This window comes from Lampetra planeri, chromosome 30, assembly GCF_965212315.1.
Source record: "Lampetra planeri chromosome 30, kcLamPlan1.2.h2, whole genome shotgun sequence".
NCBI lineage: Eukaryota > Metazoa > Chordata > Hyperoartia > Petromyzontiformes > Petromyzontidae > Lampetra > Lampetra planeri.
The window spans coordinates 6,635,759-6,663,604 of record NC_136136.1 but is presented as its reverse complement, the minus strand read 5'-3'; the positions used below and the strand labels follow the sequence as shown (position 1 = coordinate 6,663,604).

Sequence of the window (27,846 nt, the reverse complement as noted above, 5' to 3'; positions counted from 1 at the left end):
ACCAGAGACAGCTTTCTTTTGAGCCTCGTCTCAAACGGTGTTAGACCAGAGGACGCCAAAATATACAGTTTCAGTTTGGTGTTTTAACATCTTAACACCTAAAACTAGATTCAAAGCTTTCGTGACTGCAAGAATTACTCTTTGGTTCTTTCGGTAACATAGAAATAAATTATTATTATCTTAACACCTGTTTTGTTGCCATAAAAAAGCGGAAAAACCTATTATCATTCTAATATAGATTTAAAAAGTAAACGCGATAAAAAAAAAAAGTACGGTTGTAAAGACATTTGCTAAAAAATATAAAAGTGTGTAATATAATACAAATTAATATATGAAATAATCTCCCCCGCCCCCCACCGGTGAATCGTGCACACTCAGAGCCCCCCCCCCTACAGTCTCTCGACCAATTGGCGCACGCTCACACCCCCACCCCCCAGAGCGCGCCTCCTCTCATTGGCTGAGCGAGGCTTAGTGGGCGTGTCCCGCCCCACCCCCCCCACCCACCAACTCAGAGCCGAGGCCACGCGCGGGGCGGTGAGTTTGCCGCTCGCTACCTTGCCTCTCTCTTATCACATTTTAACTCCCTCTCCTCAGACAACATCTCATCGTTCATTGTTTAGAATCCATTTTAAAGAGCGTCTTCAATATTTGTGCCCTCCCTATCCACATCCCCTATCCATCTCCCACCCCACCCCCGATAACGCGGTTGTTTGAGACCCGTTCCCCCCCCCCCTGTCGCGGTCTGAGGCCTTTCATTCGCCGGGCCCCGACCTCTCTCTTCCCTCCCCAAACCAACCGACCCACCCAGCCCCCACCTCTTGCCTGGCGCCTCGGCCGGGCTACGAGGCGATGGAGGCGGTAGAGCCGCTATCCGAGACGCGGTCGAGGGTTTGCGGGCCCGATTCCCCGGGGGTAGTTGCTGCGGATGGACGCTTTTGGCCCCCGGGAAAATAAAATCCCTTGCAACCCTTTAAACCAACTTTCCTCTGTTTGCCGACCGACGTTTTGATGATTTTATTTGTTGATTGTATTTGTACTCGCACGAAAAAAAACCTGTTTGTTGGGACCAGTTGCTGTTGGTGAATAAGCTGTGGAGTTCGGCGCGTTACACACGCGGACGCGCACGGACACACGTGGGCACAAAGAGACTGAGACGTTTGTGAAGGCAATGTTTTATAAACTGTTCCAGGTGATGTGGTGTGTGATGTACACGTGCGTGCTCGTGCACGTTTCGGCGTAAAGATCTCCCGCGGCGGCCTGCAGACTGCGGGCGAGCACATTATATACAGTGTACTGTGCACTCGTACGTACCAGTGTGGTGAAGTATAGTCGAATAACCCCCCACGATCCAAGGTGTGGAGAGGCCCTCGTCCGGCAGATGCTTGACAAAACGACTACATGTACACACAGACAAAGATCCCTCCTATAGCTTTTCACAGACTGCTGGGACAAGTGCTGTTAGCGAGCACCTATGAAGGCCGGCACGGCACACGATGGAGTAGGTGGCCAGCACCACGTCCGACCGCCTTTGTCTCCCGAGTGACGATGTTTACAGACCGCACCGGGTACTCATTTGAGGCTGAGTCGACTTCGGGGAGGCTCAGGACCGGTTCAGATCATCGTCACTGGTTTTGGCCGTGAGTGGGAATCGAACTCCGGTCACCGGGTTCGTAGCGCAGCGCGCTCACCGCTACACTACCGCTCCTCACACACACAGACATGCATACAACCGAAGATATTCCATGTCTCGTGTTATAGATGATTGGAGCAAGTGCTGTTAGCGAGCACCTATTAAAGACGGAACGCTCAATCGCCTTTGTTTCGGTTGGTGATGTTTTCACGCAAGCGTCAGATATTTGTTTAAGGCCGAGTAGACCTCGGAGAGATCTATGGGAGGTTCAGATACCAAGCCTGGGAATCGAACTCTATGGGCCCTTCTGAAGCACTGCCACCAAGGCCGCCGTCATTCGCCACTAGGTGACGGTGACGTCGCCTCGACGGACCTGGTTTTCACCTGAGGACGGCTGCTTGCGTTGTGGCCGAAACGTCGTGAGAATAATTTTATTATGTTTTATTTTTATTATTTTATTACTTCCCTTCTACGTGACTTTACCGAAAGAACCAAGAAGACTGTTGTTGAATTTGAACAAAAAGCAGATGGATTTGGGTCAGGCGTGTTGCTAGCAGACGCGGGGGGGGGGGGATTAATGCTGGTGGTATGAGAGAAGAAACATGTAGTGGAAGAGCGAACCAAGCAGAGATGGATCGATGAACAGCGTGGTGGTGGTGGAATGTACAGTATTGTGAGTGACCGGTCGTATATGATGTACAATATGTAAACTTTTTGGTCCAGGGTTTAAAGAAGACGAGATGGGGCATTTATGTCTGAATTGGACCGTGCTGGATAGCTGCAGATGAAGCAGACATTTCCAGTCCAGTTATCTCAAACATCTTTATGGAAATAATATAATACCCCATTTATGTGTTGTTATGGAAAATGTTTAACGTGAAATATAGCGGTCAGCCATTGTGATGTTTAAAAAAACACATTTAAAATGTAGTTTGTGTATGTGGTTTTACAGCTGTCGTAAAAATAATATTGGCATTTGCGCTAAGTGGGGGTCTGTGCCTATTAAAATCCGCTGACAGTTTAACTGCATCGTAAATGGACAGTATCAACCTCAAGATATGTGTGCAGAGTTTGAAGTCAGCTCGCCACCAGCACGTACATTGTGTAGTTTGGTCCTGTACTTATACAACGATCCTCTTTGTGTGGGACAGAAATTAAAGGGTTGTACTGACAGTAGTACAAGCACAAAACAAAAACAATCAAATTTGTCAAGAGCACTGCCTTGCAACACAATGTTATACCGCATTCTCTACACCACTGGTTCCCCAACCTGTGGCTCGCGGACCCCTGGTGGTCTGCGAGGCTACTCTAGGGGGTCAACGGAATAGAAACAGAATAACATCCTCGCCAAGGAAATGTACAATTTCAAATAACTACGAGTAGCGTGTGATGGTCCGCAAAATGTTTGGAGGTTGAAAAGGAGTACGGGACACTCGAAAAGGTTGGGAACCGCTGCTCTAGATTATAAGATGCTCTTTTACCTGACGCCCTGTATGTGAAAGCAAGAGTTGGTGGTTTCCCATACAATCCGGTAGGTGTTTACGTATGACCGGATTTGCATAGCTTTATTGACACCGGGCACTAGTTAGTGGTGCATTTTACTTTCCGGAGCGTCTTATAATCCAGATAATACGACAGTAGCCTGGCTTCAGGCAGTGGCCCTTCTCCCGGCAGAGAGAGGGGGAGAGGTCAGAGACCGTGGTATTTTAACCATTTAGTTGGATTTGGACTTTCCAGTGTGATACTGAAACACAACAGTTTGCCATTAATATACACTGGGTGTCAAACGTGATCTCGTAAAAATAAGATGAAAATATGCAATTTAATTTAAATTGACGGTAAAATTACATAACCCTACTGCAAAACTCTCCCTTCGGAAGTGCGATGCAGATGCAAAATCCATTATTTGATGAAAGGAGCCATTTCATATCATGGGCTCCTCTAAATGGGAGACACAATTAAGCTGTGTCCATCGTGGCTGGGGTGCAAGACTGGTTATAATTTTGTCTCATCTTGGCATTCCACTGAGCTCGATATGATGGTGTGGTTACAAGCTACTGATGACCAAGTGAATCCCCGGGTGCTCCTGTTTGAGAGCAGCTGCATCGACTGGGGAAACAGTGTCCGTTATGCTGGCGGAGCAGCTGATATTGACTGCGGTTAAACGCCGATTGCCGGGGTAACGTGGCGTTTGAACGTAGGCATGTCGCTGCGTGTTATCAATTACAACTCCGGCACAACTGGTCGCATTGCCGGATCTGCAGCAGAATGCTTCCCAGCATTGTCATCACTCTAAAGTCATCAAAAGCAACAGGCTATAACTGTATTTTGTAATATGTAAGCCGGGGTAACTTAATGGAGTCCGTTTGTTCCACCAGAATACACGTGATGCATTGGGTAGGCTTCAGTGATATCCGCCCAATGGTTTGCACCTCGCTGCTTTCACAGTTTGGTGAGGCATTGATCTTCCATTTATGGAGGAAATCTTCCATGCTTTGAACACAGTCGGGAGCAGTTCCCACTGTCACTGTATGCAGTAGTGGACGGTTTGAACTCACGCCAAGGATTGTATGCCTTGTATGGTGCTCCCGTAGCAGTACCCAAGGGTTGTTTTGGCTCCATCTAAGTGTGTGATTTATTATCGGGTTATGTCCCTTGTGGCATCTTGATCTTGACCATCATTTTGATCATTATTGTCTTCTTCCTGCTGCTGCTGCTGCTGCTGTGTGATAAGGTGTTCAGCTGCAATTGTGCCGGGGGAGGACGGACGCGCAAAGACGAGACCTCATGGGGCCACAGACCCTCGGGCAGCGGCGGTGGCGGCTTCGAGGAGCGTGACGCCGGCGGGTGCACGACGATTGGTGGCGCTGCGCGAGCCACTGCGAGCCTCCGCGCACTATGGCCGGCCTGCAGCTGGTCACGCCGGGGCCCTCGGCGGGGCCCCTGCTGGGCCTGCCCTGGCAGCAGGACACGGTCCACGACAACATATTCACCCCGAGGAAGTACCAGGTGATGTCTTGAGGCTAGTGGCGTAACTTAAGGGGGATAGGTCTTGGGCTTGCGAGGGAAGAGACCGCAACACCGTGACATGGCCTAGGGCTAATGAGACCAAGTATGGGGGCGATGATGCAACTGGGGGCCCAAAGTGTCTCGGGGCAGTCCGCAGAAGATCCAGAGCCCTTCTCGAATGAATCCCAAGGGGGCAGCCGTAGCAGCACAGTAACTACCAGCGCAGTCGCACCTCTAATTTCTGATCCTCCCCCGTGTTGTGTTGACACTCGTCGGGAAGCCAGAGGCCAAGCGGAGAGACAGAGAGAGTGTGGCACCGCGTTTATTTGAACGATCGTCCTGCCGTCTCCTTCGGGCGCATGACAGGTGGAGTTACTGGAGGCCGCTCTTGAGCGCAACACGGTCGTGTGCCTCAACACGGGCTCGGGGAAGACCTTCATCGCCGTGCTGCTCATCAAGGAGCTCGCTCACGCCACCAGGGGCGAGGATGGCTCGCAAGCCAAGCGCACCGTCTTCCTCGTCAGCACGGGTAGGAGGGGGGCGGATGTCGCATGAGTAGCGATGAAGGGTAATTGTTAAACACTATGGTGGTTTGTCAGGACTGCGGTAAAAAAAAAACCCAGCTCTATATGGAAGGGTAAGCATCTTGGAAATTCAGAATAGGATGCCACAGGTTGAAGGCGGGGATCATTTATGTTGGAGCATGGTTACAGTACTGCCCTCTGCTGACAGCCGAGCTCCCCCAGCAGCCTACAGACACCCGCGTTGTGCACTCTCCAGACTCGAATCCGCTTAGCGTCCGAGAGCCGATGAGGTTCCGGCAGACTCTTCAGTAATTAGGTTATAGGCAAATGATCATATAATTCATGATTGAAAAGAAGTGGTTCTTGGGCACCTAATTTGGTGCATGTATTGTCAGCTTAATTTTTCTGAAATCGAACGAGGACCCATGTTGTAAACAGAGAAGGTCCTTGCCTGTAATATTGGCAGTTCGCCAGCATTGATCCAAGCAAGCCTGGCTCTGCTGATGAGACACTGGGTGTCAAAGCTGGTCCACAGTTGCTTGTCTTGAATCAATGCTGCTGAATTATGAACTTAAAATGTGGAGAGATGGATATGTGAGGAGACCTATTTGTTGCTTTTTTATATCGACGGATCGGCGATCATTTCATCTGGCGAATGGAGAGCGACTTTTAGGGATCAGTTCTGAGTGCTTTAACCATTCGGTTGCTTCGTCGGAGTGTTGGGGAAACTTCTGATTCAACCGCTGTCAAATGTACATTTGGGGCAGCGCGAAGTTACGTGGGTCCGTGGTTTGATGGTGCGGCGTTTTCGTGCCTGCCGTGCGCCGCTGATCTTCAGAAGCGTGCATGGCGGAGCAGGCGGCGGCCATCCGCACGCACTCGGACCTGACCGTGGGGGAGTGCACGAGCCACGACTGCCTGGATGCCTGGGATGACTCGAGGTGGCGCAAGGAGCTTGCGTTGCACCAGGTTTGTCGTCATCATCGTCATCCAAATCATCATCATTAGCCACTATCTATTTGACCAAGTCGTAATGAAGTTTGGCGCATGCATTCCACGTGATTTCTTCATGGGCCAATCAGCGCAATTGAACAATAAATGGCGGGGAGAATTTAGATCAAAGACTAAACCTGAGCGATTCAATTTCTCTTGGTTCATTGCCCGCGATGCATCGTTTTACCGAGTCGAGAAGTCCGTGACCGCGTGGCGTTGGCACCGCGCTCTTCCACCGCAGGTTCTGGTGATGACGTGCACCGTGTTTCTGGAGGCCCTCCACTGCCAGTTGGTGCCGTTTTCCCGCATCAACCTGCTGGTGATCGACGAGTGCCACCACGCCCTCACCGAGCATCCCTACAGGCACATCATGCAGGTGCGGACACTGTCATCATAATCATTATCATCATCATCATCACCACCACCATTGTCATCGTTGTTGTCTCTGTCATCATCATCATTATCAGCCGTGATCAGTCCACTGCTAAATTTACATAGCAGTTTCCTGAGTGGTGATATTTACACACCGCACCAGGTACCTATTTAAAGGCTGAGTCAACTTAGGGGAGGCCCAGGACCGGTTCAGATAACTGTCACTGGTGTTGGCCATGAGCGGGAATCGAACTCGTGTCGCCTGGTTTGTTGTAGTGCAGCTCGCTAACCGCTACACTACTGCTCCACAGTCGCAGTCTCACTTACAAACCTCCCAACCTCCCCCGTGAGTTTTTCCCCTTTACGCTGCCGACCATGACGATGCTCCCTCCCCTCCCTCCCCTCCCTCGCTCCCTCCCCTCCCTCGCTCCCTCGCTCCCTCGCTCCCTCGCTCCCTCGCTCCCTCCTTCCCTCCCTATCGCCGCCGCCGACAGCTCTACTGTGCGCAGCCTGAGTCGGAGCGGCCTCGCATCCTGGGCCTGACGGCCGCCATCTTGGACGGCGAGTGCCGCCCCGGTAGCCTCCAGCGCCGCATCCAGCAGCTGGAGCGGACCCTGCAGAGCAGCGCCGAGACAGCCACCGACCTCGTGGTGCTCGACCGGTGAGTGCCACCGTCGCCATGACCGCCTGCGAACGAACCTCGCCCACTGTGGCTACGAGGGTCCCTGCGCTCTGTATCGCACCAGCCCCCAACCCTCTACTGCTGCTACCCATGCTTGTCGTTCCTCCATGTTCTTACTATTGTGTCACATGTACTGATTAGTGATTAGCATGGTTGGCTACGTACGGTGCGAAAGAAGTTCCACATACTGCCCTCCCCCCACCCTCCTTCCACCCTCTCCCCACCATGGTTGTCCTGCTTACTGCCCTGCCCCCCTTTGATAAATTTACGTACATAGGGCAAGTCCCTAAAAGGGACGCAACTTTACGTTAAAATTTCATTTAGATTGGTTGAACTTTATAAATGCTAATTCGGGACCCCATGTTACAGACGGACACACGGACAAACAGACAAGCAGGCAAGCGTTAAAAATACTTCCAAAGTCGCAGTCAAGCATGCCGCCTTTGCTACGCGGGGGGCTGTAACGTGTGGTTGCCGGCGCCCGCCCGTCCTAGGTACTCATCGCAGCCCCACGAGGTGGTGCTGGAGTGTGAGGAGTACGCGGACGCCATCGGGCTCTACGCAGACCTGCGCCGCCAGCTGGAAGATGCCATCGCCTTCGTCACAGACTGCGCCACCAGCGAACAAGGCGAGCGGGACCCCCGGGCGCTACCGCTGCAGGTGGGGGTCGTTGGCCTCCACTCCGATGGGGGAGGGGGGTGGGGGATGGGGGGGGGGGTCTGGCGGCGAGCTGTGGAGGCGCGCCGTGGAATTTTGTCCCCGGTGCCAGCGTGCGTGAGATGGTTGCGATCGGACGTCAAGCTGTTGCGTGGTACAGGTGACCCCCAACTTACGACGGCTCGAATTGCGACCGCCCCGCTTTTACGACCTTACACTAACGACTGCTATCGAACCCTGATGTGTAACATTGCGCCTATGATAAATAAGGGTTTGACTTACGTCGTTGGTGTGGGGGTCACCTGTAGTTGGCGACAAACCCAGCGTGTGACCTCCCTTCCATGCGCACAGATCCTGTCGGAGTGCCACACGGTGCTCACGCTGTTGGGCCCCTGGTGCGCCGACAAGGCCGCTGGCCTCATGGTGCGCGAGCTGCAACGGCAGGCGCGGCACGACACCTCCTCCATCACCGCCGTCTCGCCCGACGGCTCCGCGCTGGAGTCCTTGCCATGCCTCGGCGACGGCAGCCCGCCCGCGCCGCCCGCTCAGGGTGCGCAGCAGCAGCTGCGGCGCCGCCTCATCCTGCTGGCCGACACGCAGCTGCGCCGGCTGCACGCCATGTGCGAGGGTCGTCTGCCCGCCGCCGCCGGAGGGGCGGGCTCCCTGCCGGCGCCGCTGGGACCACCGTACGTCACACCGAAGGTGGTGCGGCTCCTGGAGGTGCTGCGCGAGTACCGGCCGCTGGAGAGGCCGCAGGCCGTCGGGGTACGAGGTTCACGGCCGCGTTCAGTGTTGTTGTTGTTGGGGAAATTTGCGACGGTAATGATGGCCAACCCTTCCGCTTCTTGCCACTCCCGCTCTGCCACACCTCTGTTTTCTCTCTTAGTCAGCGATGACAAAGTGAACTCTGGACGAAAATCATGGAGGGCGACGATGGCTACGACTGTCACCCACCAGAGACCAGGGCGCGACTGACCGTGACGAGATTAACCAAGTCTAAATGTAGACGCAGACTCGGATAATTTAGCAACGTTATGAGAGGTTGCAAACATGGGAGTTGACTATATATACATATTAATAGATTTATTTAATTCACTGGCCTGTTAATCATGAGGAGGGGATATGTTTGCCACTCGCACCAATATTTAATATTTATCGACTAAAGGTTCGACTGCTTCGACTGCTTAATCAACTTGACTTAGAGAAAGACCAGACTAATGACTAAAAGTCCACAGGTGGTCATCGATTCCTAGAGCTGGAGCTCGTGGAGTGCAGTCACCGCTGGTTGGAAATTTATCCGAGGTCTGCTTCTGCTTCTTGGTCCCACGCAGGCCCAGGGCTACTGCTACCAGAGTGACGAGTGGTACAACAACCGCGGGCAGGCCACCTATGTGTCGTGGAGCGACTCGTCGGAGGATGAGGAGGAGGAGGAAGAAGAGGAGGAGGAGGAAGTGGGGCGGCCGGACGAGGACGCCGGCGGTGCTGACGAGCGAGATGCCGGCGACTCCAACTTCCCATCGCCGTTCACTAACATCCTGTGTGGCATCGTGTTCGTGGAGCGGCGCTACATGGCGGTGGTGCTCAACCGGTGAGCTGCGACGTGTGGTTCAGCAACGTGTCGAGTCAGGAGACTGAGCTCAGTCGGTCACTCTTTCAGCGAGCTGTTTGATCGCACGACTCGGCAGGTAACGCGAAAATATTTAGACCAAACAGTCGCGCTTCCTCTCCCACGTGTGCCACTGGAGGTGACCAACGGTGCTTGCGGACGTCATTATCATCAGCCGCATCACACTGGGCATGGGTTGCCGGGAGGTTTCCTGCCTTGGAGGGAGGCGGGATGTCATTGTGGCCGTCGTGATTTTCGATCCCGGGCGCAGGCTGATCAAGGAGGCGGGCAAGCAGGACCCCGAGCTGGCGTACATCAGCAGTAACTTCATCACGGGGCACGGCATCGGCAAGAACCAGCCGCGCAGCCGGCACAACGAGGCCGAGTTCCGCAAGCAGGAGGAGGTGAGCGCTGCTGGGTGAGCGCCTCGCTCGGCGCAGCACCCGTGCCCTTTCGGCTGCATGACGGCACCTCGTCGTGATCATCCCACTGCCCGGGTGAAAGCCTCCCCAAACCAATTCCGTCTCACGGTCCTGCGATAACAACAACCCACCGAGCACCTGCACATGAGCTGATTTTGTTGCGCGTTCCCTCCGTCGGCTGCCGCTCCGACATCCGTCGAGACCACCGGCCATCGTCCCTTCTTTAAGTGACACATCCTTCTTGACGGTTTAAATCATACTTTTAATCCGCACGTGTAATCTCTGTAGTCCACGTGTTCCTTTTCCTGATTGATTGGGAGGAGGCGTTCCTCTGCCAGTGGCCAGATGGGTTGATCGTTCTTGTAGATGATCGCGATGGATTGTTTACACCCTGCCCCGAGCACGACCGAGCGAAGCGGCAGTTGGCGCGGCATTGGCGCTACATCATCTGGCGTTCCGTCATGGAGTTCGGCGCCGACACGTCCCGTTTGCTCGCTGTTCCCCCGCGCAAGCAGGTGCTGCGCAAGTTCCGCGCGCACGAGACGAACCTGCTGGTGGCGACGAGCGCGGTGGAGGAGGGCGTGGACCTGCCCAAGTGCAACCTGGTGGTGCGATTTGATCCGCCCGCCGACTACCGCTCATACGTTCAGTCCAAGGGCCGTGCCCAGGCACCCGTCTCCAACTATGTCATGCTGGCCGATGCCCAGAGGATGCCTGCCTTCCACCGCGAACTGTGCACCTACAAGGCCATCGAGAAGGTTTGCAAACCGCGCGTTCCACAGCCTGGCTCCCACGCCCGAGCCATCGCTTTCACGCGGCCAAAGCCTTGCATCTGCGCCATCCACATCATGAGCGAGTAGTGGCGCCGCAAGGACCTAGTGTCTGGCGTGGCTAAAGCATCGCCCTGGCGTTTACACGGTGGGGTTAATAGGTGTTGCACAGCCTCGCTTTAACGCGTGGTGTTCACGCAACGCTTTTTCGCTACGACGCGGTTCTTCCTTGAGGGAATACTTTTCCGCACAACACGGAACACGCACCGTTATTAACGCAGAGCGTGCACTGTTATAATGCAGAACTCGCATCTTTTTTTTACTTGGAAGGTGCCCGTTATAATGCAGTTTCTGAGTGGTCGATGACGAACTACTTTCTTGAGCTGCGTGGCTGAGTGGTACGGTACAGTACACGGAATGATACAGTAACGCGGTGGCGTACCTTCAGTTATTTTTCCTACCATCTTACTGCGTGTACGTAGTACATCGTATCTCACCAAACTTTATCGTAACATTATTTGTGTTTGCTTAACGTGGAATTTTTCGGAACGCATCTACCGTGTTCAACGCAAAATTACTGTTCGAGTCTCAATATGACCTCTGTTATTGACTTCCCCCGCAGCCTGACCTTCGTGCTCTCTGCACATGCTTGTGTGGGCCCCACTAGTCTGTTTGTAAATATGCCAATTTTTATTGTTAATATTGTATGTTTACGTTCTTTGGACTGCACCTCGCATTGTTTTCCAACTTAGCCTGTCCCTCTGTATGGGCCACTTGGATGTCGTCGTCGTCGTCGATAGCGCGCATCTCCCTTGCAAACTCGCTGGGCAATTGGCTAAAACGGGTTTTTCTGTGTCATGCTGAATTGATCGGTGTGCTTCCGCAGATCCTGCGCAGCAAGTGTTCCAAGTGCCCCGAGGCAGTGGAATGCGGTGGTGGCGGCATTGGCGGCGGCAGTGGCGAGGTAGACGCCTTGGTGGTGAGCTGCCAGGAGGACCTGCTGCCCGCCTATGCACCGCGGCAGGACGAGAGCGGCGCTTCCGTGACCCTCAACTCGGCCATCGGACTCGTCAACCGGTGGGCGACTACACTGCCCGCAGTGTCACCAACCTTCCGTTGTTGCGTCTGTGCGCAACAACGTGTCCCGTGTGTGTGTGCATGTGTCTATCCCCCAACGTGTGCGTTTCACGTTCATTTTCTCGTGAATTAACGGCTCGGATTCCCTGTTGTGTCGCTCGCAATTCCAGCTACTGTGCCAAACTGCCAAGCGACCCCTTCACCCACCTGGCGCCCAAATGCAAGACGTTGGAGCTGCTGGACGGAACGTTCTGCTCCATGCTGCACCTGCCAATCAACTGCCCGCTCAGGGACCCCGTGGTGGTGCGTTCCCCCCCCCCACACCAGGGTTCAACATCCTCACTAAACGTTAGCGTGGGACGTAGTTGGTTGCGGTTACGATTTAGGGGATTTATTTCTTTCACAGGTAAAAGTTTCTGAAGTCTCGTCTAGAGAGGAGCTCTCTAGAGCCCCTTCGAGTTGAGGCCCTGCCACCAGCAGTGGCGCGAGCGAGCAATTGCAGGGCTGCACCTTGACTTTATTTACAGTTCATATTATCTTGGCCTTCTCACTTTATAAAATAACAATTACGGCAATGCTTGCGCGAGTACAAAGCGTCGTGCGCTCGTGCGTGCTTGCGTGTGTGAGCCGTGGGTGTGCATGTGACGGCCTTCATAGTTGTCCGCTAACAGCACTTGCCCCAAAAGTGTTGTTGATGTTATACGGTGGGGATCCGTCTTTTTTCGTAGGGACCCTGCATGTCCACCAGGAGGCTGGCGGAGAAGGCCGTGGCGTTGCTGTGTTGCGAGCGGCTGCACAAAGCAGGTAGCTGCACCACGCACACTGCGTCTGGTACTTGTCGTCGTGTTTATATCATTGATCATGAGCTCTGTATCATCAGCGATCTGCTGGACGAGGGCCTCCCCACGCTCTGTCGATCATTGGGGTTCTTTGACTATACTTCACGCTGGTCAGTACGGATTTATGAAGGACGGGGGATACCGAGGGCCCATTCAGAGATCACTCGCCACTGATGTTAGGAATGGCGTGGAATTTAATTCAGATGGCTGGGTGTGTAGCTCGGTATGCTTACCATTGCCCCGCTGCTCCGGCCACTGTTCTACATACGTAGAACAGTGGCGTAGCTGCCAGGTATGCAGGCGGTGCAACTGCACTGGGGTCCACAACCCAGAGGGGGGTCCAGGCACCAGGATAACAGACGGGGAAGCCTCATTTCAGTTTTTGCAGCAGGAAGCCGCTGACACAGATGCAGCAGAACGTTGAGTAGGAATAGGAGCCGCGCTTGCGACGGTCGCGGCAGCGTCCCGGTGCGTCTCCCCGTCCGCGCGTACTTCCAGGTGAGTTGGACGACCACCTGCTTCCCGTCGGCAAGGAGACGGTGAAGTACGAGGAGGAGCTGGACTTGCACGACGAGGAGGAGACGGGGGTCCCTGGCCGGCCTGGCTCCACCAAGCGCCGCCAGTGTTACACCAAGACGGTACGTGCCGCGTCGGTGCTCAGGGCCTCGGTTGCGCTCGTCGGGCGGCATACGCGGTTCAGATTTGCGGCGAAGGTGAACTCGGGTAATCCGGCATACCGGGGAAAGCCAGACGGCTACCTGAATTGTTTTTAATACAAAATAAATGAATCCCCCAAAAATCGGCAGTGAAGCTGTGTGCGCAAGGATGCGGCGTGCGTGCGCACTAAACGTTCTAAAGCTTTCTCTTCGATGCCATTTGCTCTGCGAGGTGCTCTCATTTTCTCGCATCAACATTTGTTTTGCAAGCCTATCGCAGGTCTCATCGGCCATCCGCCTCCAGTGGGATTATATGGACCGCCAATAAGTGCAACGCGAGTTATTAAAATCGCATGAGCTGTTCGAGAAAGCGATGGGCTTGGCCAGGACACGTCGTGGCTGGAAGGGGGACTTGCTGGCGGTGGTCTCAACTGATCATTGCAGCTCATGATGTTTGGGTAGAGCAGGGTGGTTCAGTGGTAACGCTTGTGCCTCAAAGCAAGAAGCACCTGGGTTCAATTCCCTACTTGGCTGCCTTACTGTGCAGAGTTTGTACGTTCTTCCCCTGTTTTGCGTGGGTTTCTTCCGGGTTCTTCCATTTCATTCCATAGCTAATGATACATAACGATGAAGCTGGTATTGGCCAAACATCCCAATTCTGAAAAAAAAATTACTCAACTGGCATTACACGTAGCAAGATCACCCCCAGACTGCCACAACTTGGCACGACCCTCATGATGACCAGTCTTGAGACTCAGTGCAGCTCTCTTGGGTTAACGTGCATAACAACCTAAAATAATAATACTACTACTACGCGGCCACCCACAGATCCCGGAGTGTCTGAACAGCAGCTACCCACGTCCTGGCAGCCCCTGCTTCCTGTACGTGGTGGGCATGGTGCTGAGCACACCGCTACCGGATGAGCTCAACTTCCGCCGCCGGAGGCTGTACCCGCCCGAGGACACGGCACGCTGCTTCGGCATACTCACCGCCAAGCGCATTCCGCAGGTAGCGCCGCAGGGCACGCAAGGCGGGGTGGGGACGCGCGGGCATCGCTCGCGTGCCCTCCGATTCGCCTGCTTGACTGTTACGCGACGATCGTTACTTAAGGTGGCACGGAGCCGGGGGGGGGGAAAGTGCTACCGTGTGCCCACCTTTTCCCGTTGCTGTGCGAGTACATTCGAAGGGATCTCGGAAGTAGTTCTGTGATATACGTTTGTCTTCAAAAGAAGCGGCTTATCGCAAACGTCTTGTGGCTTCTCTCGCGTGGCCCCTTCTCCCTGGCGTGCCTCCTCGTCCCACAGATCCCGTGCTTCCCCGTGTACACGCGCTCGGGAGAGGTGACGGTGGACATCCGCCTCTGCCGCTCGTGCTTCCAGCTGACGGAGGAGCAGCTGGCGCTGGTGACGCGCTTCCACCAGTATATCTTCTCGCACATCCTGCGCCTTGAGAAGCCCGACCTGGAGTTCCAGCCGGCGCTCGCCGAGGCGGCGTACTGCGTGCTGCCCCTCGACACCGGTACCCGCTCGCTCTCTCTACCGCCATCGTCACGTGTTCATCGTAGTTGTGCGTGGGTTATCACTGTCATCGTCACGATCATCGTCGTCATTGTGCCAGCATTGTCGTCGTGATCGTCATCGCCATCGTTGCGTGTTAATCATCGTCCTTGATGATCTTGTTATCGTCGACGTCATCCTGTATAATCGTACTCTCCGGGATTATAAGATACTCTGAAGAGTTAGACGCACCCCAAACTGTTGGTCATTGTCAACAGAGTTATGCCGAACTGTGTCGCATGTACACACCTACGGGGTGGACATCCTGTTGGGAACTCTTCCTCTAGCCGACACTTTTCACCATTATCTAGAAATATTATTGTCCGCCTGTAAATTAACATACAACTAGAAGCGATCGGTAATCGTGTAAATGGACAGACTGTGGTGGGGGACCGCGTGGACTGGTGCTGAGAAACATTGACATCAAGGCGTGAGACCACTGGGTGTGTGTGGGTGGAGGCTAGTGGGGGGAGGTGGTAGTCATCGCTTCTTAGCGCGCAGCACTACAAACTCAATTCCTGCTCATGACCTAATAACGGTGGTGGATATGTGATTCTGTCCTGGGTCTTGTCTAAGTCAACTCGGCCTCAAAATGTGTACTGGGTGCGACGTGTAAACATTCCCACTGGGGAGATGGAGGGGACCGGGCGTGGTGCTGGCCACTCACTCCCACGTGTGACGTGCCAGCCACCCACCTTCTCGTGTGCCGTGCCGGCCTTCATAGGTGCTACTCACTAGCAGCACCTGTCCAAAAAGTCTGTTCAAGCTATATGGGGAAACCTTAGGCCTGGTCTCTATCCTCTCCTGCCCTGCCGCTAGTGGACGCAGGCGGTGACCTGGACATCGACTTTGGGTTCATGGAGGAGATCGAGCTGTCGGAGGCGCGGACCGGGATCCCCGCCAAGCAGTACTCGCACGAGCACCCCTTCTCGTTCCTGCTGCCCGACTACCAGGACGCCGTCATCATCCCGCGGTAACCGCCACCCGCCGACGTCGCCGACGCTGCTTAACTTTTCCCTTCCCGCTTTGCTTTGTATGTGCGTATGTCGAACTTCTTTCGCACCGTAAGCAGCCAACCGCGCTAATCGGAGGTGCGGCGGAAGGACAAACAAACTCAAACGCAAAGCAGTTCTAAAGGAATCAGTTTTCAATCTTGATTTAAAGGTTCATAGCTCCGGTGGCTTCCAATTAAGTGGCTTTGGCTGTGATCACAGCACGAGCGCTGGTTTTCTGCAGTGCTTTAAACGTTCAAGTGACTTTGTTTGGCTGTGCTGAATGTCCCCGTGCCTGCTACACCAACACAGCTGTTTTAGCTGGAGGGGGTTCCGATTTTGAGATTCATTGGGGGGAAAAAAAAATCGAAAATGAGGCCTAGATCACCATAATTTCACTTTGGTTTTGCACGATCCGTAAATAAAACATTCACCACATTCGTTATGATCACTGTCGCGGGCCACAGTGTTAATGGTCATTTGCTGCCAAATATGAGATGTTGCTGTATGTAGCTTATAACTTCTGGATTTGAAGTTTTCGTGACTGCAAGGATCCATACTTTTAGTTTTTTTCGGTAAAGTCACGTAGGTAAAAAATTAAATAAAGTAAAATGAAAACAACTAAATTAAATCACGACGTTTCGGGCGCAACACAAGCGTCCGTCTTCAGGTGGGCACAAACACAGCGAAAGAACGACCGCTCAAGTGTGCGTACTTAAGCGGTTATAGGCATACTTAGCGGTTGTTCTTTCGCTGTGTTTGTCCCCACCTGAAGACGGACGCTTGTGTTGCGCCCGAAACGTCGTGATTTAATTGAGTTGTTTTCATTTTAATTTATTTTATTTTTTACCTACTTGTACGATCAAAATTGGACAATGAAAGGGAGACATTTTTTATTGTCGCTTCTACAGATACCGGAACTTCGACCAGCCGCACCGCTTCTACGTTGCGGACGTGTACACGGACCTTACGCCGCTCAGCAAGTTCCCCTCGCCCGAGTACCAGACCTTCGCCGAGTACTACAAGACCAAGTACAACCTGGACCTCACCAACCTGAACCAGCCGCTGCTCGACGTCGACCACACGTCCTCCAGGTGCACCCCCGAGTGTGATTTTAGCACCTTGTATATATGGAAGTTCATCTTCTTGGTTCTTTCGGTAAAGTCATGTAGAAGGGAAATAATAAAATAATAAAAATAAAACATAATAAAATACAATTCTCACGACGTTTCGGCCACAACGCAAGCAGCCGTCCTCAGGTGAAGAACAGGTCTGTCGGAAAGACAGTGTCTGAATGAACACCACCAGGTTAGAGGGGGAAGGGGTGCCTTGATAAAGGAATTTGCATATTGTGAGAATTGTATTTTATTATGTTTTATTTTTATTATTTTATTATTTCCCTTCTAAGTGACTTTACCGAAAGAACCAAGAAGATGAATCCCTGCAGTCACGAAAGCCTTAAATCGAAATATATGGAAGTTGTTGTTGCTGCCCAACCCGGTGTGCTCTCGGTCGATCTTTCCCACTGCCACGTCCGAGCTTTGCTAGCGCGGGACCCTCAATGGCATGGCTGGTTATCTGCTGGCTTTTTTCCATGCTGATCCGAAAACCAGACCGTTGATAATACTGGCACGACTCGTTCAGCGGCACGGTTCAGGTTCTGCAGTGGACAAGTTTTTTTATTTTTATTTTGGCCATGTGTCGAGCCTGAGAGGATATGACTGCGAACCTCTGGCCTCACGAGACATGTGAATCTGGCGTGGTGCCATGCAGGGCCATGGATGGGGGTTCGGCATTTTCATCTAACGTGTCGCGTCAGTCGGGACGCTTGAATGTGCGACGTCGACTTGTTTGCACTTTTTTTACTTGTGGCATCGCTGGCACGACTCCGGTTCTGCAGTGGAAAAAGAACCTGGTGCTTCTTTGAGCTGCAAGGGACTGGCTCGGCAAGGTGCCGGTGTGGCTCGGTTGTACAGTGGAAAAGTTGAATAATCCTGGAGGTGGCTGGGTAGCTTACGCGCTCTTCCTCTCTCCCTCTCTCCCTCATGCTTGCCAGTGACACATTCAAACAGCTTGGTGCTTTTGCTTCCCCGTTTGTACAGGCTGAACCTGCTCACGCCCCGACACTTGAACCAGAAGGGGAAGGCTTTGCCCTTGAGCAGTGCGGAAAAACGCAAGGCCAAGTGGGAGAGCCTGCAGAACAAGCAGGTACGCTCGCCGGAGACATCCACACTGCAGCGAACGGTGACATTCACTTAGAACGTTGGCCTTGGTGATGCGCTGACATACAACTCGGTGTTGTAATGCTGTTTGACGTCTAGTAGCATGCGGTGTGCGTTGTGAGTGAGTGAGCAACGAATGAATGTCGTCTTATTCCTCTATGCCAGCGGTGGGGAAGCTATAGGCCGTGCGTGCGCTCCAGATACGGCACGAGACTTTGTGTCAAATGGCTCCGCGCCCATGCGAGGCCTACCACTTAGTCGCCGCGATCATCTTAGCTGCACTTATCGTGTGGTGTATTGTAGCTGTCGTTTTCATCATCACCATAATCATACTCGGCCGTGATCTATCTACTACGCAGCAGCAGAAGCAGCAGCAGCAGCATCATCATGAGCTGTCTCACTCTGCTTTGTGCCTCGTGCTCTCCAGATCCTGGTGCCGGAGCTGTGCGCCATCCACCCGATCCCGGCGTCCATGTGGCGCAAGGCAGTGTGCCTGCCGAGCATCTTGTACCGCCTGCACTGCCTGCTCACGGCCGAGGAGCTGAGGGCGCTCATCGCCAGCGAGACGGGCGTGGGGCTGCACGCTCTGCCCACCTCCTTCAGGTGACGCCACTAAATTATTGTTTACACCCATATTCCGTCGTACAAGGTGCCAGCAGGATAAGGATTTGTGTTGATTGTAGCAGCCTTTAGTGGCGAGGGCGGAGGTGGTCGGGGGACGCATGAAACCATTACTGCGACTTTTCTATTTGTGCCTTCCTCCCAATGCGGTTATCATACTTTTATTTTTGTTTTACCCGGATAAGTTATGGGATTTAATGCTTACAATCGTACGCATCATCGCCTGTCTTTCCCCCACCGGCACGTCATCGTGCAGTTCCCGTTTGTTCCTCCGCCGCTCGCGCAATGCCCACCATGCTGTGAACAGCGCGGAGCCTCGCCCCGTTCACGCGTTAACGATCGCCGCTGTGCTGCCCCCCGCGCCATGTCGCGCAGGTACCCGAACCTGGACTTCGGGTGGCGGAAATCCATCGACGTGAAAAAGCCGAACGCCGCTGCGACCGTCACCGACGAGGACGAAACGGACAGCGACGAAGGCGACGCGGCACGCGACCCGCGACACGACCTTTGCACTTCACCGGCGGCGGGAGCCGGGCTTGAGGCGAGCGACGCAGCTAGCGCGCCCGCGGGGCAACTTGCACTAAACGTATTGAAACAAGAACGTGGGTCTGCGGAAAACTGTAATGGCCAGAAAACGTCACTGCCAGCGTTCGATGCCAATAAGAATGCAGTACTGCAATCTACCTCAGCACCTCCCCCCTCTCCTCGTGGTGCGAACGCCGTGCAGCCGCCTAGCACCACGCCAGAGATGAATAATTCGCTGGAGAGCGCCGGTCATTCGGATGGCACAAACGACTGTCTCGCTACCTCTCGACCTGCGCCCCCGCCCGGCTCCTCCGGTCGGAAGAGCCCGGACGCGGCTGTGGGAGAACGGGGAGACCTTGAGCGCACGGAGGGCGGCCGCTCGCCGTCCGACAGCCCGATTTTCGTCGGTTCGCAACGATCGGAAGCGACGATAGAATTGATCGAACGAGACCTGCGTCGCGCCGCGCTTAACGTCAAATCGGAGGCGGCAGAGTCGCAGGGCAACAATAGCCTCGCGGCGGCGGAAACCGCTATCCGCAATCTCAACAAACTCAACGTTACTTTCGACCCAGCGTTGTCCAACAGCCTCGGGAAGCAGCCACCGGACACTACAAATCACAGAAGAAACGAAAACCAGATTACCGCCATCATTGCGAGAGAAGCCCCGAGCAACAACGTCGCGGCGGTAACTCGGGCAGGCAAGGTTTTGGGCTGCGAGGGTAACGGCGGCGGCGGCAACAGCAGCAGCAGCAGCATCCACGAGGAGGAGGAGCACGGCAGCTCTGGCTCGGGCTGTGGCGAGGCCGGCGAGCTGGCCGGCGAGCTGGCCGGCGAGCTGGCCGGCGAGCTGGCCGGCGAGCTGGCCGGCGAGCTACCGCCCTCCTCGGTGGTGGCGTCAGCCGTGGGGCCGAACCCGGGGCTGGTGCTGCAGGCGCTCACGCTGTCCAACGCCAGCGACGGGTTCAACCTGGAGCGGCTGGAGATGCTGGGAGACTCGTTCCTGAAGCACGCCATCACCACGTACCTCTTCTGCACCTACCCGGACGCGCACGAGGGCCGCCTCTCCTACATGCGCAGCAAGAAGGTGCCTCGGCGTGTGGAGCCAACTGAGCTTCTGCACGCACACGCGCGCGCACGGTCGGTGGGATAAAAGGTAGTGGGTACTTCCATGACGTCTGGCCAGTGTGGACGAGTTGACTACAGATGTCTACTGGACCATCTGTGGAAAAAGAGCTTCATAGCTCATTGTATTCCTCCAGTCTAAATAAATATTCTGATTCTGACCATAAATATCCTCCAAAGGGGGGTTGGGGAGGGGGAGTGTGCTTTAGAGCTCCCTTTAATCGGAAGCACCCCCGCAACCCCTGCTCTGCAAGCAAGCTGTTGCGTCTGTACCTCACCGCTTGCCGAGACGTTGGCCCTGCTTCCTCGGTGACCTCGTGGGCCCCGCGTGCGTGTCCACAGGTGAGCAACTGCAACCTGTACCGTCTGGGCAAGAAGAAGGGCCTGCCCAACAGGATGGTGGTGTCCATCTTCGACCCGCCCGTCAACTGGCTTCCGCCGGGCTACGTCGTGAACCAGGAGAAGAGCCACCTGGGGGACGGCGACACGGCCAACGACTCTGCTGACGTCGCCCAGGTCCGAGAGAGGCTTTTTTTTTTGTTTTGTTATAAGTTGCGCGAAATAACGTTTGGTAAAATGTACGGCCCTTTTTGTCTATCCGCTGCTGGATGAACGGGCCTGCGACCCGTGCGTTTCGGATACGGGGTCGCTCCCCGAAAAAAAAATATTTTGGATGACGTTCGCACGCTGGTCAGGGTGTGCGGGATGGTGAAGTGGGTTGCCCAGAACCAGTTCAGATATTGCTCTCCGCTGGCATTGGCTGCAGCCAGGAATCGAACTCAGGTTGGCTGGTTCGTAGCATATTGCACTGACAGCCGTGGTGCACAGGCCTTCGAAGCAGCACTTTGCGGCGGCAGGAGGTGATAAATCTCGTAGATAGTTTTGTAAAACCCAAACTTGCCGGGTTAGAAACTATAAAACTTTATTTTACCAATGAAGGCCCACTGAGCACATGCAAACTCCAAATATACAGCAGGCGTCAGGGTCTGGGTCGAACCCACGACCTCCTGTGTACCAGGCGAGGTAGTTAACATCTCGCCACCGTGGCCGAGAGGTGACTCATGACGGTAACCTATGTGCATACGTTGCGCACGTCACGCATGTCGCGCATGCACGTCGCGCATGCCACGCATGTCGCGCATGCCCGTCACACGTGCATGTGTTGGCCCTTCTGCCCGCAGACCGGCAGTACCAGCAGCAGCAAGAACTCGGCGGCCGACAAAACGGACCCCTCGTCGGGCGACGAGGACGACCCGGAGTTCAACGAGGCCCTCGTGTGGAGGCCGCCCTCGGACGACGACTCCCTTCCCGATGCCGCCGTGCCCGCCGCCGCCGCCGCCGTCGTCGTGGACGACTCGGAGAACGACTCGGACGAGTTCGACCAGGAGCAGATCCGCTTCATCGACAGCATGCTCATCGGTTCGGGCGCCTTCAAGAAGAAGATCGCCGGTGTGGGAACCAGCGGCTCGGTCCCGTGGGCCGCGAATCGCATCGGGGCCCTCCCTCGCGATGCCGGCGCCGGCTTCACCGGCGGCGGCGGCCGCGGCGGTGTCGGCGGCGGCTGCGGTCACGACGCCACGATGACGCCGTCTGGCGGCGAGTGGACCGACTATAGCTCGTGGGACGCCATGTGCTACCTCGACCCGAGCAAGGCGGCGGGCAACGGCGACGACGACTTCGTGGTGGGCGTGTGGAACCCGGCGGAGGAAAGCGGGGGGGCTGGCGCGGCCGGCGGAACAGGCCCCGCGGGGGAAGGACAACCGGCCTCTGCCGGGGCCGTCGGCGGGGCCCTGGGCAGGCCGTCGATCTCATACGACCTGCACACGGAGCAGTGCATCGCCGACAAGAGCGTTGCCGACTGTGTCGAGGCGCTGCTGGGCTGCTACCTGACGAGCTGCGGAGAGAGGGCGGCGCAGCTCTTCCTCTGCTCCATGGGCCTCCGAGTGCTGCCGCCGAAGAACAAGGGTGAGACGGGCCTCTCCGTCGTGGCCCGCCGCGGACGGGGCGTCGACCCGCCGTGGCCGGTGGCAGTCGTGGGAGCCTCTGGCAGAATCGGCTTTGGCTCGGAAGCGCAGCCGGAGAAATCCGTCGTTCGGGCACTGTCCAGCTTGTCTCTTACCAACAACGCCGATGCGAGTTTAGCTCCAGACTCCCCCGCATGTGACAATAACAACAAGGCGATGGCAGGAGTTGTTGAAACGCCGCGGAAAGCGGAGCCGAACCCGGCAGTCGGTGAACGCGATGTGGCGGCGGCGGCGGCTCCTGCTGATGACCGGCGCAGCACCGGCGCAGATTGCGATGCGGCGGTGCCCGGCGAAGGTGCCGGTACGGCGGTGCCGAGCGAATGTGCCGGTGCGACCGCGGAGAGAACGAAAGAGGAAACCGCTGATTGCGAGAGGAAGCAGGAGTACAGCTTTCTTGCCATCCCGCCACGCTGCATGTTCCACAGGCCCGACGCGATGCAGATCCTCCAGCGTCTCATCTCCGGGTATTCCGGCTTCGAGTCGAAGATAAGCTACTGCTTTTCCAACAAGGCCTATTTGCTGCAGGCCTTCACGCACGCTTCCTACTACTACAACACCATCACAGGTACGGGGACCGTTCTCCTCCGGCTGGCATACTTTTACACTTTTCTGGGTTAAATTTGTACGATTCTTTCTCTCCCCCCCCCCGCTCCACCCCATCCTGATTGTGGTGCGATCGTTGTCACGAAGCGTAGGTACCACTTGGCTCATAGAGCATTGGAACACTTGCATGTCGCGCAACATCCCACGGAGCCACCTCTTTCCCAACTGCTCTGTCGGAGGAGCATCAAAACAAATATTTTGTTAATTCTCACGGCTGTAAGTCTGCCAGAGTTACGTGCGGCATGAAACTTAATGTGACGATTTTTGCGTGCGTTCGTTTGAGACCCATCAACTCGTTTGCACTTGAGAAGCCGGTTTAATCACGGGGCGACTTAAACGCCGAATCTGACCCAGGTTCTTGGCGGTGCCGGCTCCAGCACTCCTTCCCCCCATCCGTCGACCGCTTCTCCTCGCTCCGATTGGATAAACGGGGGGGGGGGGGGGTGTTTCTCCAATCCACGAATCCGAGTCGTGACAATTGTAAACGGCCGGAATTGTTGCGTGCCGCGTGTCCGCCCCCCCAGACTGCTACCAGCGTCTGGAGTTCCTGGGCGACGCGATCCTCGACTACCTGATCACGAAGCACTTGTACGAGGACCCACGGCAGCACTCGCCGGGAGTGCTCACCGACCTGCGCTCGGCGCTCGTCAACAACACCATCTTCGCCTCGCTCGCCGTCAAGCACGACTTCCACAAGTTCTTCAAGGCCGTGTCGCCGGAGCTCTTCCTTGTCATCGACGACTTTGTCCGCTTCCAGGCCGAGAAGGACGAGATGCAGGGCATGGACTCGACGGTAACGCGCCCTTGCTTGGCTCGGCTCGATCGATCGATCATTCGCTTTGCAGGCTTTTGAGGTTAAATATCCGCATCAGAATGAGAATTATTATTGAGACTGGAGGAATCCGATGAGCTATGAAGCTCTTTTTCACGCATGTTCAGTAGGGGCAGGTGAGTGATTTACGTCAACAAACAATACAAAGGATGATATGGAGATTGGGAAAATAGAGAAAAGGTAAGCAAGTCGCTAAAAACATATAAATATAAATAAAGTATTTAAGTACAAATTTCACATGCACATAAGATTTCTGCCGATTCGGCAACACCAAATGCAAGCTTCGTCAAGATGGTAAAGCGCAGACCACACAAGGACAACACAGTCCCTCATTACGTTGCACATTATGAAATCATTAAAATATCATCATTAAATCTTGACTTAAAGCTTTCGTCACTGCAGGAATTAATGAACTGGTGACTGCGGCCAATAGCAGCGATTTTTGTTATACCGTGCGTCCTACGCAGTGCGTCTCGGGGTACCGGCACAAAGCGGTGTTTGAGATAACAGCTCGGTGAGAAATTGATTGCAGATCAAGTACAACGTTGAGCACGTTACCGTATGGAACGCGTACGCAACAGATGTGAAAGCTAAACTGTGCTCGAGAGCTCGTGCTCGTGATGAACAACGCCTTTCTTAGCGTTCGATAGGAAAGGGACGCAACTGATGATGAAAGATACGAGGCGTTAATGGGGACCCGCGACGTGCGCTCCGTCTCCCGCAGCTTCGGCGCTCGGAGGAGGACGATGACGAGAAGGAGGAGGACATCGAGGTGCCAAAGGCCATGGGCGACATCTTTGAGTCGCTCGCTGGAGCCATCTACATGGACAGCGGCATGTCGCTGGAGACCGTGTGGCGTGTCTACTACCCCATGATGCGGCCGCTCATCGGTACACCCACCCACCCGCCCCCCACCCCGCCTGCCCGTCCGCCCCCCACCTCGCTCGCCCATCCCCCGCTCGCCCACACCCCCTTCCACCTCTCTTGGCCGCACTCCTACCGCACCGCAGTTCTTGCCGATCGCCGTTGATCCAGCCTGCTGACGTGTCGTCTAGGAGCGGGTGGAGGCAGGGTTGTAGAGGAGCCTATAAACTGGGCCCTGGGATGCCCAGTTTTGCGTGATGTGTGCGGATGGTTTCGTTTTGTCATCGTTGTTATCGTCGTCATCATTGTAAACTTCGTCGTCGTCAAAAATCATTGCGACTGTCATTGTCACCACTTGTTGCCATCGCAATTCCAATCGTCAACGAATCCATCTGCACGCGTCACCTGAGGTTGGAAAGCCTAAGGTAGAGGTTTGTTGTAGACTCCTCAACCTCGGGTATCAGCCACCCATAGCCACAAACGTTGCGGTACAATGGGTTTTTCGCAGCATATATAACTGTGCTCCCTTGACAAGAAAGCTGCAGAATCTAAGCTGCGTTGAACCCGGTTATTATTGTTATTGCTGTTTGCTGAACGCTTTCCCATTGTAGTTTCTCATGCCGTACTTGGTGCTTCCGTTTTTGTTTCCTGTTGTTCGTACTTGCAGAGAAGTTTTCGGCGAATGTCCCACGTTCCCCAGTGCGGGAGCTCCTGGAGATGGAGCCTGAGACGGCCAAATTCAGGTTTGTGTGCACGCGCGCCCACTGGCATCATCAGTATTGATCCGTACAAAACCCAACGTTTTAATATGCACGTATATGTTGAATTTCTTTCGCACCATACTTAGCCAACCGTGCTAACTGGCGGTGCGGGGGAAGGACAACAACTAAACACAAAAATCAGTTCTTAAGAAACGAGTTTTCAATCTAGTTTTAAAAGTGCATAGTTCAAGTGGCTTCCTAATATCGGAAGGAATGGCATTCCAGACGGCCGCAGAATCGCATCTGAAAGCGCGCGCTGCAATGACCGTCTTTGTTCGATGGCTTGCAGCCAAAAGCCACTGCAAGGATGACCGAAGTTTGCGTGATGCTTTATGTAATAATAATGCATTGCACTCCAAAGGAACTTATTCAAGATCTTGTTGCACACCTAATATTTACCGTTTCATTCCTCGCCGCTAAACTGAACGTCGTCCGTGTTTGTTTCCCTGTTTCCCCCCCCGCGCGCCGAGCAGCCCGGCGGAGCGGACCTTCGACGGGAAGGTGCGCGTCACAGTTGAGGTCGTGGGCAAGGGCAAGTTCAAAGGCGTCGGCCGAAGCTACCGCATCGCCAAGTCCGCGGCGGCACGCCGCGCGCTGCGCAGCCTCAAGGCCAACCTCCCGCAAGGGCAGCCAGCCTTCTGATTCCCCACCAGCCACCTGTCATCCATCCAGGCTCTCACTGCCTCCTCGTTCCCCCTCCCCCCATGCCCAAGTTGATGGAGGTTTCCTGCTCCCCACTTGCCAGGTTAAAGGGAGTCACTGCCAGCTAGCTGCCCGCTCGCCAAAACAGACGAGTTGCGGCGGTCGTCCTTGAGCTGTGTGCCTAAGCCGTGTGTTTTGAGCTGTCCTCCAGAGTGAGTTTGTGAAGCTTCGTCAATTGGTGGCTGGCCCCTGCTGGCCGAGGTTTCCGAACCGGCCGAGGCCGATTGTGCAGCAAAGTCTGCAACAGGTGGAGCTTGCGCGACGACCAGATCTGTCGTCGTGGTTACAGCTCGGGTTGTCATGAGCAAGCCAAGCGGTGGTTCCGAGGACGGGCCCCGCTGCCCGGCTTGGCGCAAATGCACAATGCTAAATAAGTAAATAATCGGGTGTAACGGCAGCATTCGTCCCATACTTTTGAATGCAATTTCACTGCAGTGACGTCACTGGAGCATCCCCCGATTTGTGATTTTCTATCGTATTTTTTGTACTCCTTAACGAAGCTTCTGGCTTGTCAGTCAGCCAGGAACGCACAGCTTAAAGTGGTTATCTTCAACACCAGATTTATTTTGATTGTCGGTAGAGTTGCAAGTCTTCTCTCACCAAGTCTCCTGTTTGCTGATGCCCGGGCAGTTGATCTGCAATTTTGTGAAAAGCAGAACAGCTCCTGAGCCTCTAGGTATGTTATTTTTTTACGGTGCTGGCTTGACTCCAGACTCCACGTCATCTAGACTGGAGGGGACATCCTTCAACTGCTTAGTCTACCCTCATTAAGGCCAACGCGTCCTTCCCACGTCCATGCCACTTTCCCGTCATCTCGGTAGCGGTGGCAAGAGCGGTCGCTCGTGTTGGATCAAAGGTTAAAACCGGCGTGCACGTGCACACTTTGTGGGTCCTACAGAAACGGAGAGGGACGCGGGTGAAGTGCCGAGCGACGGCGTACGATGCGGAACTGCGCCCGGTGCGTCGTGCTGTGTCGCGATCGTGTCCGTGTTCCGGTCGAGTGGAGAATGCTAGGCCTGGCCAGTGTGACGTCGCGACAGGGGTGGACGGCGGCACCACATGCAGGAGTTGGTGGTGGACATTGAGGGGCGGCGGTGGTTGGAATTGGGGAAATGGGGATGAGGGGGAAGGGGGCTAAAGAGACGATGTTTCTTGAGATTCACACACACGGGGGGGCGACAGTCCTATCTTATTTTTCTCCTTGCCAAACGATAACGGTGGCCCCGTGAGTGCCGTCACGCGAATGGTTTTCAATCCCGAGGTTCTTTGGCATCAGGTGTCATCCTCGTTCCTCGGTGACCCATTGCACTTGCATTTGACATAGTGGCGGCGCTGGGAAGTCGACATTCCACAATTCGGGGGGGGCGGGGGCGGGGGGAGGCCTCTGAGAAGTTTCGCTTTGAAACCCCCTCGGTCTTCAGGCGTTCGCAAGGCAGGTTCGTCGGGCTCCCGTGTGTGGCTACGCATGGCCATGGGGAGGCACTGAAGTTCGCTTTTTCGCTTTTGTGTTCCGATTGGTTTGTTAACGCATAATGTCCTGCAACTGATTTTGGGAAGGACCGCAACTTGTAATGCAAGCTGGCTCGTACGCAGCGACGGGGCATGACCTGGGCCCAGACCAATGCTCCCTTTTACGCCCTGGTGTAAAAGTACCGTGCGTGCAATATGTTATGGGGAAAACAATACGGCGCTTTTGTTAAAATGTTTTCACTTTTATCAGGCGACTCAATTTGTACAATATGCTACACTGATTTTGTTAAAAACAAAAAATCTTTCTCGTAATTT

The 27,846-nt window shown here is 54.6% G+C and overlaps 1 protein-coding gene across 1 annotated transcript; it reads left to right on the top strand.

Annotated features, from left to right (window-relative positions):
• Positions 1-501: 501 nt before the first annotated feature.
• On the top strand, positions 502-26,142 carry LOC144728867 (endoribonuclease Dicer-like). Its single transcript, XM_078608563.1, has 28 exons — positions 502-534; positions 4,365-4,639; positions 5,006-5,168; positions 6,002-6,132; positions 6,398-6,532; positions 7,023-7,189; positions 7,705-7,870; positions 8,219-8,632; positions 9,199-9,455; positions 9,745-9,877; positions 10,411-10,653; positions 11,552-11,742; positions 11,913-12,045; positions 12,471-12,546; positions 13,080-13,219; positions 14,066-14,245; positions 14,542-14,755; positions 15,613-15,766; positions 16,697-16,879; positions 17,888-17,993; positions 18,435-18,610; positions 19,004-20,237; positions 20,618-20,791; positions 21,457-22,864; positions 23,427-23,695; positions 24,459-24,624; positions 25,266-25,341; positions 25,833-26,142. Exons 2-28 carry the CDS (start codon positions 4,529-4,531, stop codon positions 25,999-26,001), a joined length of 6,969 nt encoding a protein of 2,322 aa, XP_078464689.1. The 5' UTR covers positions 502-534; positions 4,365-4,528; the 3' UTR covers positions 26,002-26,142.
• Positions 26,143-27,846: the final 1,704 nt, after the last annotated feature.